This window comes from Gossypium arboreum, chromosome 11 (assembly GCF_025698485.1).
Source record: "Gossypium arboreum isolate Shixiya-1 chromosome 11, ASM2569848v2, whole genome shotgun sequence".
Classification (NCBI taxonomy): Eukaryota; Viridiplantae; Streptophyta; class Magnoliopsida; order Malvales; family Malvaceae; genus Gossypium; species Gossypium arboreum.
The window spans coordinates 24,525,348-24,541,256 of record NC_069080.1 but is presented as its reverse complement, the minus strand read 5'-3'; the positions used below and the strand labels follow the sequence as shown (position 1 = coordinate 24,541,256).

Genomic DNA, 15,909 nt, shown 5'->3' with positions numbered 1-15,909 from the left:
AAAGGTTAAAATACACCACAAGTTCTTGACTTTTAAAAATTAAGAATTTAGTCCTTATACTTATATTTCATTAAATTTAATTTTTCTATTTTTAAATTTTAAAATTCAAGTTTAACGGTTAACATTATTAAATTTGTTGCTATGATATTTTTCAAAAATAAAAATATATTCATTTGATATCCATGTAATTTAAAAAAATGACTTTATAATTAACTTAAATTTGATAAAACAAATGTTAATGGTGTAAATATTAAATCTAAATTTTGAAATTGAAAGAATAGAGAGACTAAATTTCATGAAATGAAAGTATAGAGACTAAATTTCTAATTTTTAAAATATATAAAAATTTGTGACACATTTTAAGCTTTATAAAATTGACCAAGAAACCATATGTAAAACAAATAATACATGAAACGTGTTTGTCTTAATTTTTTTTTTTTAATTTATTCTTCGGACATATGACCACATCTTACCTTGCCAGTAGGGTTGTGCCCGAAATAATTTCGAATGTAAATTACTTGTTTTTTAAATATTTTATTATAATTAAATTGAATTAAATAATATATTAAATATGGATAAGTGCATAATATTAATTTTTATTATTAGAAATCATATACTAAATTTGCATTGAAGGATCATGGTTGAACTCTACCTATACTATTACAGTACCTTTGGTTGGTTGTAATGGAATAAGGCTGTAATTGAATAGAGCTGTAATAAGTAATTCAACTGTTTGGTTGAATGGAATGGAATAGAACTGCAATAGCATTCTTGTGTTTGGTTGAATGGAATGATGTTGTAATAGCATAAGGAAAAAAAATTAAAATGACCGAATACCTTTAGCGAATTTTTTAAGGTAGATGATTATTGTTATTTTTATTAAATTTTAATAAGATTATTATTGAAAATAATTTAATAAAAATAATAAATAGTTTAACCATATTTTAACATGATTATTATTAAATATAATTTAATAAAAATATAATTTAATAACTTTCTTAATATAATTATTATTATATGAATTAAAAAATCAAAATATATAATACTATAAAATATATATAATCTACTTTATTATTTTTAAACGCAATACATATTTAATATGTTAAAATGTCATTGTTGAAACAAATAATTTAATTATTTTACAATAAAAATAATTAAATATTAAAAATAATAAATAACTCATTGCTAAAAAGTAATAAATAACTCATTGCTAAAAAGTAATAAACTGAGATTCATAAAGATCATTTTACTAATCTAAATCTGTAACCATTTTAATAAACTAAAAAAAAATAGCAACATGTCTGACCTTTTTTAACAGTTGCTTAACTGATTATAATTCCATAACTTCAAACAAAAATAAATTATAACTCCATTAAAATTAAGAGTCAAAGTTAATAACTTGCAGAACCCAATCCACAATATTAGCAGGTTTTCTGCATGGACAAAACCCAATTTCTATATTTAGTTAACTTGTTGAAAAAATATATTTCTATATTTAGTTAACTTGTTGAAAAAATATTATAGAGAGAGAGAGAGCAAATCTGCATAAACCCTATTTTTTTGTCGATTTCTTAGCCAACAAAAATGTTTTATTTTTGCATGGAAATTCAGACATCGAATCATCAAACATATATCCACTGCAAAATTTGTCATTGCATGACAGCTTAAACACAAAAAAATCCTCATATATGTATGTTCAATAATAATAATAAAACACTTGAAGTTTCATTATTCCAATGTTTGTACCGATCCAGAAAGGCTTCATCTTTTGCCCTCTATATCCAAAACTGAAGTATCTTTGGTAATAAAACTGGTGTATACGTTTGACCCAAAACATAATATGCTGCTTCTTACCCTCGACAAATAGGATCATTGTTGTCCATTCTGTTTCAATATCTCTTGCTCCTCTCTTGTCTCGTCCTTCAAGGCTGTCAATAGTCTCTTCCTCGAGGCGATCAGGGTTGTACTTTCCCAAAAGCAGGGTCAATTCTTTTTCAAACCCTTCCTCAAGCTCAATCAGCTCTTCCCAGTACCGCTGTATGATTGCCAACCTTCGGTCTTGAGGAAACTACCGAAGAACCGACACAAAAGAAGGCTGAATGGCAGAACCTAATCAAGGAAAAGGAGGAGATGGAAAATCACTGTAGATCAATGGCTGAAGATAAAAATGGGCTACAAAAGGAAATTCTGGAGGCAAAGAGGACCGTATATAGCGCACTGGTCAAAACTACAATGATCAGCTAATAAAAGAAGAAATGTATATAGTGCACTGGTCAAAACTACATGCTTTTTCTTGTAACAAACAACCCCATTTAAACAAAGACTCACTGACTCGAAACATAACCAAAGATTCCCATCACTAAAATCACCACCAACAATTTGCCTCATTAAAGACACTAACAAACTATCAATTCCTGTAGCAGAAACATCAATCATTTATTTAACCCAAATTAATTGTTCATTTACCGAATCAACAAGCTTTCTATACAATTTATTAACAATTCCAACAAGTAAACTTAAAAACAACTTATACCTATCAATGACAATAGCATGTAAGTGCTTAATAGGGTTCGATTAAAACAGTATTCTTGGGGATCTATGATAGTTAACGAAAAGGGGGGTCTTAATTTCGATTGAAGAAGGTCAAAAGCTTACCTTGTCAGCTAACTGCTTCACTCGATTCAGCACCAATTTAACATCTGGGTGTTGGATCGTTAGCCCTTTCCTCTCACACCAAAGTCAGATTTTCTCGAGAAAACTGAGAAATTTGGATTTCAAGCTGCGTTTTTGTTAAAAGGAAATTGAAATCGTTGACCCTGATTTCAACCGGAGCTTGAGGATGAATTTGTGGAGACTAAGAAGACTGTTCGTCGGTAGGTAAAATTTTGTTGGCTTTTAATTTGAAGTTGAATCTGGGTTCAAGCTTAGATAGGGTTGGAAATGATGCTTCAGAAGTGAAAAAGAGGGAGAAGGTTGGAAGGAAATGGGAATCAGAGGTGAAAAAAGAAGAAGAAAATACTCAGATGAGAAAGAAATGAGAAGGGTAAAGATGAAAACTTTTAAAGCTGAATTTGTATTCCGTGGGGGGAGGCATGAATTGTAAATGGTGATTTTGCCTTGAATAAGACTGTAATGAATAGGGTTGTAATAGCCCATTCAACCAACCAAACAATGTAATAAGATTGGGCCCACTGAATAAGGCTGTAATGCTAAACTACTACAGCCAACCAAACAAGCTGTTAGTATTATTTTTTAAAAAGTAACTTTTATATAACAATATTTATAATAAAGTGGGGTTTTTTTTATATGTGCAAGTAAATTTAGGGTGAGTTTGGATGGACAATTTATTTATTTAGAGTTACTATAGTATTTTTATAAAAAGTAAACTAAACATATAACACTCTACCATTTATTTAAACCCACCCTTAAATGTAAGAAAAATAATTGGTTTTCTTACTGTCTTTTTTTAATTTATGAGGGGAAAAAAAGCATTAAAGATTCATAACAACCCCTCTCTTCCTAAAGAAGTTGAAAACATAAGAAGTGCAGTTCTTCATTATTATTAAATTGGAATTGAGAAATGAGATTATATGTGTGTTAAAAAGATAATAGATTTGCACCTTTTTTTAAAAGGAGACATTGACCTATTTTACGAAGATAGAGTAAGGTAGACGTAAACCGTGTTAATGCAGATCCCAAAGAGGCTGTGGTTAACGAGGGGGGTTAAGTAAATAAAGAAATTAAGAAAATAGCTGGATTTCACCGGACACACAGAGAAACCCAGTTGGATTGCATGCACTGCGACAGTGAGGCAGTAGTCGACCCTTTTTTTTTTGACCTTTTTTAGTTTTGCGTTTGTTTGCTGTTAGGGAAGATGGCAGTCGCAACAGCCGCACACAGCAGCCACGTGTGAGTGTGAGACCAGATTTCTTTTTTTAAACATGAAACCAACCATAAAATAATGGCCACTTGCTCATCAATATTGATGCGCACGTGTGGCACAGAGAGAGATGGAGTTGGAGCAGTGGTGGAGGACACCTATGTACTTATGTCATCTCTGCTGGATATAATGTAACTCTAATTCCTCGTATTCAATATTGCCTTTCTCTTTTATAACTACGTACAAAGGAGATTAATTTTACATGTATTACGTGTATGTTTAAAGGAACCTTGCTTTGCTATATTTATCAATTATCATTTGCATGTCAGCTACGTTTTTCTCGTACAAATTATATTTGTTTAAAAACTAAGAAAGGGATAATTAAATATTTTAAATTAATTTGAAATTTAACATATAGTTTATTTCATGGTTGTTTGAATTGAATTAGATCGATTAATTAGTTCAGTTGATTTGAAAATCAATAGGAATATCGATTCAAGAAATATATTTGATTAGTTAATTTGAGAATTGATATGAATAGATTGAATTAGGTGGTTGAACTATTTTTTTTTAATATTTTAAATATTTATAATTTTAAATATTGTTTTAATCAAATCAATAAATTAATTGTTTGATCGATTCGACTACTAGTCTATTTTTGAAATCCTTACTTTATTTATCCGAACATATGAAATTGAATATCAATTCCTCAGGTTATATTTTACTTGACACATATAATATATTATTGTCATACCAATAAATTTAGTATTTAATATTTACATTTCTTTTGTCGATTTAGTCTCTATTATTATTTTAGTTAAACTTGATCTTCAAAATTTTAAAAGAAGTTAGATTTGAACATAGATCTTTTAAAAAGAGTCAATTTATTTTTTTAAAGGAAATAATTTGCTCATATTTTATTTTAATTTTTATAAAAAATTATAATAATTTTTATTTTAAATATTTTATAAGTTTTATATTATTTTATAACATAATATATAAGATAAATAGTGTATATCAGTATGAAATATAAACTGTCATGTAAATTACTTAACAAACATAGTTAAAATTTTAAAGTCTTAGTCAGAATTTTCCTTAAGGAAACAGAATTTAATTTTTTAAAAGGTTAATATTGATAAAAAAATATAAATATTAAGAGTTAAATTTATCATCATGCATATATTATTTTTTAGATATGAATGTGCGTGGAGCCCATGGCTACCCACATGCATAGCGGGCTATCGGCTATGGCTTTGTTCCTTTTCCATTTATAAGCCTTTGTCTACTGAGAATCGAGAAAGACCACACACCCAGCGACCAGACCCGAACCCAGTTTTAGTTCCTTCATTTTCATTATCATTATCATCCCGATATTCATTCATATCTCTATTTTTCTTTTTCTCCCTTTCTATCTTCTTCATCTCTAAGAAGGGGGAAAAACCGTAGAAAGGGAAAAAAAAAAAAAAAGAAACCTAAAAGCCCATGATTGTTGATTTGATGGATCTGTAGATCTAACGCTTTGAGGAAAAAAAAAAAAACCAACACGTATCGCTCCGTTTCTTTTGATCTCCGTTGTTTTCACCTGCTATGATTCAGTAGCTGAAAACCAAACAGCTTAATTTCTACTGTGAGTTTATTTTTCTTTTCCTTTCTTTTTTTTTAATATATTTAGTAATTTATGTGATTGATGTTTTTAATCTCGACTTGGTATGTTTTCCCCTAATTTTTAATTCCAGTTTGTGATTCAACATTTATAGTTGTATTATTTCGACTGTTGCTAACGATTTTTACTGTTTTGTTCAAGTTTAGGAATGTAAAGGTAGATTTGACTTTCTATTTGTTGTTCTTCACTCTTCTTATTGACCTCAACTTATGTCGCGTCTGTTGTTTTTTATTTACTTGGCTGGTAGTAGTAGCTTAAGGGTTTCGTTTTCTTTTCTATTTTTCCATTTTTAGGCAGAAATGGATGTGGGTTTTACTCTTTTTTTTTCTTTTTCTGAAAGTGTTATTACCAGTTAGATGTGAGATATTATTTGTTCGATTGCATACCAATTTAGCAGCTGTGTATATTCTTTTTGGTGTACAGGAGACCGCTCTGATTATTTATTGGTTTAAGTATCTTTTGGTCGGTATTTTGCATCCAATTTGGATGTTTATGGGGAATTGGAGGCTGGCTCAGGTGAGATGAGGGATGTTATCAAGGTTGGTCAACTTTCTGAGGGCCTGCTGGTGGCCATCCTTGGACCGTTATGCGCACAAAGGTTCGGATGCATCCGGCTGGCAAGATGGGCTCCTATGGTACAAAGACAATGGGCAGCACTTCAATGGTGAGTTTTCCATGGCTGTTGTCCAGGCCAACAATCTGCTTGAGGATCAGAGCCAGATTGAATCTGGCTCCTTGAGCACTCTTGAGTCTGGTCCATACGGTACCTTTGTAGGAATATACGATGGTCATGGTGGCCCTGAGACATCGCGCTATATCAACGATCACTTATTCCAGCATCTAAAGAGTAAGAGACCTTTGGAACCATTGCAATCATTGGCATATCTGACTTTTTGTGCATAAATTATAGTATTTATTCCACTATCTAAAGACCAGCTATTAATTTTAAAGTAGAATTTTTCTTTAATGCCTAAGATTTACGTAGAGAGGCAGGTTGGTGCCAGTGTGGCTCAGTTGTTAATATTATCTTGCAGGGTTCACCACAGAGCAGCAATCAATGTCTGTGGATGTCATAAAGAAAGCATATCAAGCAACAGAAGATGGATTTTTCTCTCTTGTTACAAAACAATGGCCTATAAATCCCCAGATTGCAGCTGTCGGATCATGTTGCCTGGTTGGTGTTGTTTGCAATGGGACCCTTTACATTGCTAACGTTGGGGACTCTCGTGCTGTGCTTGGAAGGCTTGTCAAGGCAACTGGGGAGGTTCTTGCCATCCAGCTGTCATCAGAGCATAATGTAGCGATAGAGTCTGTCAGGCAGGAGATGCATTCTTTGCACCCTGATGACTCGCACATTGTAGTTTTAAAGCACAATGTATGGCGTGTAAAGGGCCTGATACAGGTAAGCTTTTGTGCTTTTGTTAGACATACAAAGGGTCTATTCTAATGATATTTTCTTGTTATTATTGAATTCTGTAAATGTTTTGAAAGCATTACAAAGGTAAATTTTCCATGCTTAGTCACGGAAAAGATACATGTTGTAAGTTGCTTATCTTTGTCCCGTATTATGTGGAAATCTGCATTTTACAGCTTTCATTGGCTGAAATGCTAAAGTTAAGCAAGATAACTTCAAATGAATTTTTATATTGTGGTTGTTGAACTGGTTTTGTTGCTTAGTTTATTTTCCCTTAATAAGCGCAAGTTCTTTTTTGGGAGGGACGTTGTGAGTTGTTTGTGCATATGACATTTACAGAACCTCTTTGTTGCAGATTTCTAGATCAATAGGTGATGTTTATCTTAAAAAGGCTGAATTCAACAGGGAGCCTCTATATCAAAAGTTTCGTCTACGTCAACCTTTTAGGATGCCAATTTTGAGCTCAGAACCATCAGTATCAATGCATGAACTCCAACCTCATGATCAGTTTCTCATATTTGCTTCTGATGGGCTCTGGGAACATCTCAGCAATCAGGTCGCAGTCGATATAGTTCAAAATCATCCACGCAATGTAAGATATACTTGATGGATAATTTAATATGGTTTGAGTTTGTAGATTACTTTTTAACTTCATGATTTGCGATTTTTGGTGCTTAATTGGAAAATTTGGGCATGTATACATGCTTTGAATGAGTCATGACATCATGTAAGCTAATCTTTTGGTTTTTGCTTTAAATAATTAATTTTTTGTTGCTTCAGCTAGTGGGACATCAGCACTCATGAACTTTCATTCTGTCCTGCTAGACTTCTAATGTTGCTTTGAGCAGCTCATTCTTGATTACAATGGTTGTTTGTTAGGTTTTTCAGCACAAACTGTTCCTTGTTTGAATGGTGACATATGCACATAAATGAAAGTTTTGGGGAGAATGGAAACTTGATCTCCCAAGACCGCATATTTTTTTTGTTTCTGTTGTCGTATGTGTTATTATAATCATTGGACAATGGCAAACGAGGGTTATAAATATGTTTTGTGGATGGATGGACATCTAATACAGTTTTACTGCAGCAATGCTCTTACAGGAGGAAAGTAATTGTTATTTGACTGTTTTGTGTTTTTCACTCTCACAGGGGAGTGCTAGGAGGCTTGTGAAAGTTGCCTTGCAGGAAGCTGCTAAAAAGAGAGAAATGAGGTACTCAGATTTAAAGAAGATTGATCGAGGCGTGCGGCGTCATTTCCACGATGACATCACAGTCATAGTTGTATTTCTTGATTCGAATCTCGTGAGCAGAGCCAGCTCAGCAAAAGGCCCTTCATTATCCCTGAGAGGAGGTGGAATCAAACTGCCTGCAAAAACCAAGGCTCCCTGTTAATGGGGTTGGCCACATATGCTGTTGTACTGTACCTACCAAGTGCAGGATCCTTTTCTGAACTTCCATGATGCCAGCAGTTATTATAAGGCAATAGAGAAGGTGCAGTGGGTTAGTCTTTAATTTTTAATTTTTTTCTAGTGTATAATGTAACATTTTAACTTGAGGAATATTCTATTTAGTTGATAAGCCGTTGAGCTGGAAAGGAAAGAAGCAGGAAAATAGAGGTGCAAAGGTGACAGAAGAAAGATTCTTTTCTGTAGGACTATCATCGTTAGCATTCATTTCGTATATTTGCTGGCATTTTGGAGTGTTTTTGGGTTTGTAAATTATGTTTTACATCCCCTAAAATCAATCAAAATTCCTGTAATCGTTGTTTGCATGTTGACATGAATGGACACTAGTGGAACAATTCATCTCCTTTTCAGTAACCTTTTTCAAACACCAACACAAGGGACTAAAAGCCAGGACGATGAATTCAAATACCAACTATAACACAAAGACTTATCTTAAAGCTTAAAAACACTGATTACTTGTCTCCTCCGTAACTGGTGTTAAATTCTTCTTATCAACTTCAACACCGTCATTAGTGTTGAGCTCAAAACATCTTAAGCTGCTACTACTTTGCAATGAAACACTATCCATTTCAATACGGAACTTTTGAAACCCAACACCGTCTATGCTTACGAAGCTTTGAGAAAAATCCTTATCCAATGATCTATGATGTACTCGTTCTGTAGGTGGAGCAAATTTGCTAGTTGCTCTTCCACTACTTCTCCAGGGCTGTTTGTGCGTGGAGTTGTCCACTAAATGAAGTATATCTTCTAGTTCTTGCCAGACCCGAGCCATGGTAGGCCGGTTTTTAGGCATTTTCTCCACACATCTTAGGCCGAGTTCACCCATCTTCAGCATCATCTCCATATTGCATGCCTGGGCCTGAGATAAAAGACTAATATCAAGGATTTCTTCGATGCTGCTCTTCTCTATACTCGGCCTTGCCTGCATAAACATACAGATTTAGTTTACCAACATGCTTTTTTTATTGCATAAATCCATTTAATTAATAAATGAAGTAGCACTAACCCAATCGATGATATGATAATTAGGTTGACATCTTGTACTTGAATCCACAGCCGGGCGGGCAGATACAAGTTGCAGAAGGATGACACCAAAGCTATAAACATCACTAAAAGGAGTCAAATGGAAGGTGGTACAATATGTAGGGTCAAGGTACCCTGGTGTTCCTTTTATTTGACTGCTAACATGTGATTCATCTCCGACCGGTCCTAGTTTCACAAGTCCAAAATCCGAAACCTTGGCTTCCATACCATCTCCAATTAAGATGTTGCTCGGTTTTATATCACGGTGGATTATGCTAGGCTTAATCCCATCGTGTAAGTATGCTATTCCTGATAATTAAAACAAGAATCATTCAATATTTTTCTATCTTAGAAATTAAATTGGGAAGTGGATCTACCTTTAGCTGCTCCAATAGCTATGTTTACTCGTTGCCTCCACGTCAAGTTTCTTCCTCCTCTTCCTACACTCCAAACAGTAAGCATTTCGGGTTCCTTTTTATTAATTTATGACATGAAACAAGTAGGGGGAACTTACCCATAATGTACTCAAGTAAAGAACCATAGGGTACGTATTCATAAACCAATATTTTTGCACCTTTGGGTTCTGTTTACAACTTGCAAATGCAACAAGTCTTGGATTATTCTTATCTTTAATACTAATTTGAAAAACAATTCAATGTTTAACTTGCGTACCGGATTCTTCACAATACCCCACCAAGCCTACCAGATTGGGGTGATTTACAGTCGAAAGAAGCCTCACTTCTGCTTTATAAGAAAACCATTACAAAAATTCACATTCAACAAATCTAAAAAACTTGAACCAATTGGCCAAAGCTTATTACCATTTCTAAATTCGTCAACGCTTTGATAGGAGTCGGCATGAGCTATCTTGATTGCTAACGTACCATGGAGTTCAAAGGTTCCTTTATACACATTCCCAAATGCTCCAGACCCCAATAAACACTCTGCACTGAAATTTTTGGTAGCCTTAGCCACCTCCTCCAACTGGAAACGCCTTAACCTTGATTCCTCAGCTTTTAAACTTCCTGTTTGAGAATAACGAATGATATTAAATCGTTTTAGCATTCTAAAAGTTGTGAGGGGGGGGGGGGGTAAGTGATTTAACCTTTACGGCTCCATCTTTGACTAAGCTTTCTTCTGCAGAAGAATAAGGAGGAACCCAGCAAAGCTGTTAAAAGGGCGATGATAAGAAGTGGCCACATTTGCTAATGACTATGAGCATGATCAGAAGATGCTTGAGAATGAGAACCCCTCTACCAAATGAAATCTGTGCATGTAAATAAACAAGTCTATGGTCCTACCTCAAAAAACAAATACCAAAATATGTTTGACGCAATCAACCTCATTTCTTTCATTATTAACATTTTTCCTTGCCGGCAACTTACTTTCAAACACAAGCGAGTATAGGATCTTGGAACTAAGTTATTGGCTTAATTAAAATTTTAAAAATTTTGTAGGTTTAATGAGAATGTTTTTAAAATTGAGATCTAACTAAATTTTTAAAAAGAATTTATGAAATTAATAATAATTACAAAAAAAATTAAGAAAACTTTGATTAAAATTTTCAAAAGATTAGAAGGCACAATAAAATTTTTAAAGGTTAGAACACCTAATTAAATTTTAATTTTTTTTTATCTTTTGGGTGCTTGAGGATTCCCATCCGCCCCTGTCAATAGCCATTCTAAAAGTTTTTTTATATAGTTTTTTGTATTTTTTGTTTGTATATTTAAAATTTACACTATTTTCAAATTTTAACATGTAAGTCCAGTTCTTGGCACAGTTTTTTTTTTTTGCTAAATTTAGATTTATTATAATGTCATGTTTTTGTTTCATGATTGTTAAGTGAGTATTTCTTTCATTTTGAAATGTACATCAGTAAATTTAATAGAGGATATTTAATGGTGTTAACAATTGAACTTAAATTTTAAGATTTGAAAAAGTAAAAGACTAAATTCCTATAAATAAAATTAGAGGGACTAAATTTCAAATGCATAAAGGGTACAAAGACTTAAAAAGCATATTTTAGAAATTAATTTCACAAAATTGAAAAGGATGTTAAAAAAAAGCTCTCAACAAAAAATTTTAAAGAAAATTCAAGTAAGCACTTATGAAAATTTTATTCCCAATTGAAACCCTACATATTGAATTAATGTTGATCAAGTTTGATTATTAAGTTTTGTTGATATAGTTGATAGACCAATCGGACACAACATGTGGTGGCCATGTGTATTATACTAACTTGGTATTGTTGTCAAGTTAAAAAATGTTTAAAAACATCCTAAAAACAAATAATTATTTAAAAATTTGCATCTAAGAAAAAACATGGAGAAATGGTTTTGTCTGTCCTTTAGATAACTATAAACACATTATATATAAATCATTAAGAAATATAAAAAAAATATTAAAAAAATTAAAAACTGCATTCATGGACTGGTTCTTCTATTGAGAGACGGCACATAAGCCAAAAGAAGACAATAAAAAAAATCTCATGCCATTTCTGGAGAAAAGAAATAATAAAGGGGCATAGAAAAGAATCTCCATGTTCTTAAGGCCAGAACCTCAGATGAGATGAGACAAGGAAAATCAATGACTTGCATCACCTCTTTCATGCAGATGCAAATAAAGAGGATTAGCGAGGACCACATTTAAAAGAAATTATTTAGCCCAATTAAGTAGTAGACCATGGAATATTAAAACAAGTTGATCAAGTAATTCCATGTCCTTTTGTGATTGCTTTGAAATGTTGACTTCATTTTCAATCGCCAGGTTTTGTTGTTGATACGTTTTAGGCCATTTCTCTTTTGTTGATAAGCTCACAGGATGAGCTATGTGGATCAGATTGTGGTTGTTAAGTCGGAAAGTGAAATTTTATTGTAGTAATTTTGAAACAATTCTCTTAAGCTTAACTATCGCTTTACCTTACAACTTGGGCTGCATTTGACTCTTTAAAAGCATCTGTTGACAATTAAATAAAGATTTTTTACAATCAAAAGTTTGGTGATGGATGGGTTAGCAAAAACAACCCCGAGTTCTTAAGTGAAACCATTCCTTTTTCAATCTCTTCATGAGACAAAATAGTGTTCATATAGCTCTCATGATGAGTCATGAACTTTGACTGCTAATTATACATGTATATTTATGGCCCCTAAGACTATATTTGAAAATGAATCATGTGAACCTCATCACATGGTTCAAGACTAGATTTGGAACCTCATCATGTGAACTTGGTCATGTATCATTTTCACCTGCTTTATCAACTATTTCAGGTTGCAATATGTCCATCAAAACAATCAAATCCATGTTTATTCGGAAGCGAAGAACCATAAAAAATACTGACCTATTGTTTTAAGTCTCTTGATGAAACGTGTTCTAAGTTGCTGGGAAGTTTCTACCATGAATATAATTCAATATACAAGAGTCATTTATTGAAAGCACAAGAGTCAATATCAAGATAGGCAATTAAAAGTTTGAAAAAGTGTAAATCAAAAGCTTTATACAAAGGGCTAATTGAATTACAATGTTTGATTCTGCGATATAACGTAGGCAGACAGAGTAGGCAAAGCATTTGATTCGATGAATAAATACAAGCAGCCCGGGTAAGTAACAGCAGTATAAACAAAAAACATAAATAACTCATCTAGTGGTATAATTTACAAAAATTAACATTACAGATCCCTTCTGCATAATGGACAAGAAGCATGACTAACAAGCCACTTATCTATGCAAGGAAGGTGGAACATGTGATGGCACTGCGGCAAGCTCCTAACCGTTTCTCCGAGCTGAAAGTCCTGCATAAAGATAAAATGAAACACCAGACGTCAACCAGACAAGCTTCTTTGATGTTACTAGTTCAAAAATCGAAAAAATATATATGGTTGGACCTGAAGGCAAACTGTACAGGAGACTTTCTCCCCAGAAGCATCGACATTGTTATTTTTAGTGATTATGATCTTTGGGATTTTTTCAACCAAATCTCCAGCCAATCCTTTAACACCACCGGTGTCGAAGATGTTCTGAACCTCCTCAAAAGCTGTTTCAGAAGCTCCCATCTGATAACAGAAACTGAAATCATTAGCAAATGGCTGATTGATGGAACCATCAAGTTGTGGCACACAAACGAAACTCCTCAGCATATTACCTGACTTTGGACTGCACTCAGCATCGCCGGACCAATTCGTTCTCGGACAAGCCTCCCACTTAGAAGGCTTGCAATGACATCAATCTGCAAAATTATTTTATCACAAACTCATCAATTTAGATAAACCAAGTCCAAGAGTTGTGTTTTATATCCCTCTTTTCATTGACATAGAAAGCACAAATCAAACCAAAACAAAACTGTAAAATCAGGTGAATAAACAAAAGTGCTCACCAAATACAACAAGCATCCGATCCCGGATTCATCTGATTGCCAAAGAACAAGAGAAGATTCGAAAACTTCGATTGAAAAAACAGCTCCAGATATAGCCCCAACTGCGGCGCCTCGAACGAACCCACTCTCGGTCTCTTGTCCTATCAAAGCCCCCGTCATGGCACCTAACAGGGTGCCCACTGCACACAAACAATGTCAATCTCATTCCCAATACTTGAGTACATGATGGTTAAGCTTAGTATCAAGCATTAATTCTAAGAAACCAAACAAAAAGTCATTAATTCTAGGTGTATTTTAGAAATAAATGTAAGACAAATTAATCCAAACTGCTTTGTCTGCACGCAAGATATTCTCATAGTATCGCAATCCAACAAAACAGCAACATGAAATAATAACATCAAAGTAATATATATATATATATATCAATTTATTGCAAAACCGACATCGAAGGCCATGAATAGATCAATAATCAAATGGCTTGAATGAAACAATATGTACATATAAATTAGATCTACAACGAGAAATTGAAACGCTTCGAGACGAGAGAAAGAAACGAACCTAATGCAAAGAAGAAGGTTAAGATCGCAGAGAAAATGTTGCCAATAATGGCGGAAAAGGCGAAATTGCAAAAATCTTTAAGCTTTTCAAGGAAATCCCCAAAGAAGGAAGGTGGAGGCCTCGAAAAACGAATTTGGTATTCATGAAATTCCATTCTTTTTCTCTTTTTTTTTTTTTTTCACTTCCCTTGGATTTGGGTGACTGTTGGAAAATGAGACCGGTTATGGGTGATCTACAAGTACAGGATTTAAGAACGAAGAAAGCTTATATATATATAAGGGAATTAAAGAAAAAGAAGAGAGAAAGGGTATGTATGCTTAGTGCTTAAGAGATAAGAAGAGAAAGGAAATGAACCAACTCGCATTTAAAGCTTAATTTCTTTGTTAGACCCTCGCTCCCAGTTTTTCTCTTTTGAGAACATGAAAATTTCTGACTTGTGGATGAAAGAGACGATATTCTCTCTCTCTCTGTGAAGCAGTTTAATATCTTTATTTAATACACGAAAAAAAGGGTTTTAAATGCATAAATAAAATTAAAGTTATTAAATTGTAATAGTGATCATTGTCAAAAACTCATAAATGAAGTGGACTTCAAATATTCATGGTCTAAAATGTTCATTGTAAAAACTCATAATCACTCTCCATTTTCATCTTTAAAATTTGGATGATTAGCACTCATTTTTTTTAAAATATCAATTGGTTTTACTTTGCTTTTGATGTTTTGCCAACTCTTTATTAAGACATGGATCCCTTATCTCAAATAAAAAAGACATGGATCCCTTCAAACTTCAAATAACCCCATCTCTCTCCACATTTAGCAATTTTTCCACCATTTTAAACATGATTCCTAGCTTCCCCTTTTTCTTCTCTTTGTTTTTGCTTTTGGTTGGATGACTATGATTTTCCTAATATCCCCAATTATTACTTTTTTCCCACTAACCTAATAATCACTTTTTAAGTCACCATTAATATTGTAACCATTGTCGTATTTACTTTCTTTTGCCGATTAATATTATATACTTGAAAAGAGTTGGGAATTAAAGGGGAAGGGATGCTTCCTTTCTTTTCTCTTTGCTTAAATGATAGATTATTTATCCGAGTCTATCAGCATATTTCCTTTCTATGTATGGATGGGGTCGGATTGAGGCTCATATTAACATATAGGTCTATTTATATTTAGGAAAGAAAAAACAAAATTTACAAAAAAAATCATTTTAATTTAATATTTCACATTTTAATATATATATATTTTAAAACTTTACATATAAACAAATTAGTATATTGTTTATATCATAGTATTATATATTTTATAAATTTTTATTTTTATGTGATATAAAATATATTATATATAAAATAAAATAATATGACAAAATTTTAAAAATAAATAAAACTCAAGTCTTAAATGTGGAGTCAAGTTTGAAAACAGAAGCTAAATAAGTCATATATGTCAAAAAAAAGTTTATTAACTAAATAAGTTGATATTTTAAAATTTTAGGGAAATAGACTGTTTTTTGAGAGAAAGTAAAAAAACGCTCCA

At 32.8% G+C, this 15,909-nt stretch overlaps 2 protein-coding genes and 1 pseudogene across 3 annotated transcripts; 1 reads left to right on the top strand and 2 right to left on the bottom strand.

The window, feature by feature from the left end:
* Positions 1–5,083: 5,083 nt before the first annotated feature.
* Positions 5,084–8,758, top strand: LOC108473879 (probable protein phosphatase 2C 46). 2 transcript variants are annotated; one of them, XR_008274485.1, is made up of 6 exons: positions 5,084–5,507; positions 5,967–6,390; positions 6,578–6,945; positions 7,313–7,549; positions 8,107–8,448; positions 8,529–8,758. XR_008274485.1 is itself a non-coding variant. In XM_017775677.2 (5 exons), exons 2-5 carry the CDS (start codon positions 6,072–6,074, stop codon positions 8,347–8,349), a joined length of 1,167 nt encoding a protein of 388 aa, XP_017631166.1. In that variant the 5' UTR covers positions 5,084–5,507; positions 5,967–6,071; the 3' UTR covers positions 8,350–8,758. The 2 variants fall into 2 exon arrangements, 1 of the variants encoding a protein (XP_017631166.1); XM_017775677.2 differs by having other exon boundaries at positions 8,107–8,758.
* LOC108473878 (probable serine/threonine-protein kinase PBL7) lies at positions 8,517–10,845 on the bottom strand (annotated as a pseudogene).
* A 2,067-nt stretch (positions 10,846–12,912) lies between these two features.
* LOC108471153 (NEP1-interacting protein 1) lies at positions 12,913–14,904 on the bottom strand. Its single transcript, XM_017772743.2, has 5 exons — positions 14,374–14,904; positions 13,816–13,994; positions 13,585–13,668; positions 13,328–13,495; positions 12,913–13,234 (listed from the first exon to the last, which is right to left on the bottom strand). The coding sequence occupies exons 1-5, from the start codon at positions 14,525–14,527 to the stop codon at positions 13,112–13,114; spliced, it is 708 nt and encodes a 235-aa protein (XP_017628232.1). The 5' UTR covers positions 14,528–14,904; the 3' UTR covers positions 12,913–13,111.
* Positions 14,905–15,909: the final 1,005 nt, after the last annotated feature.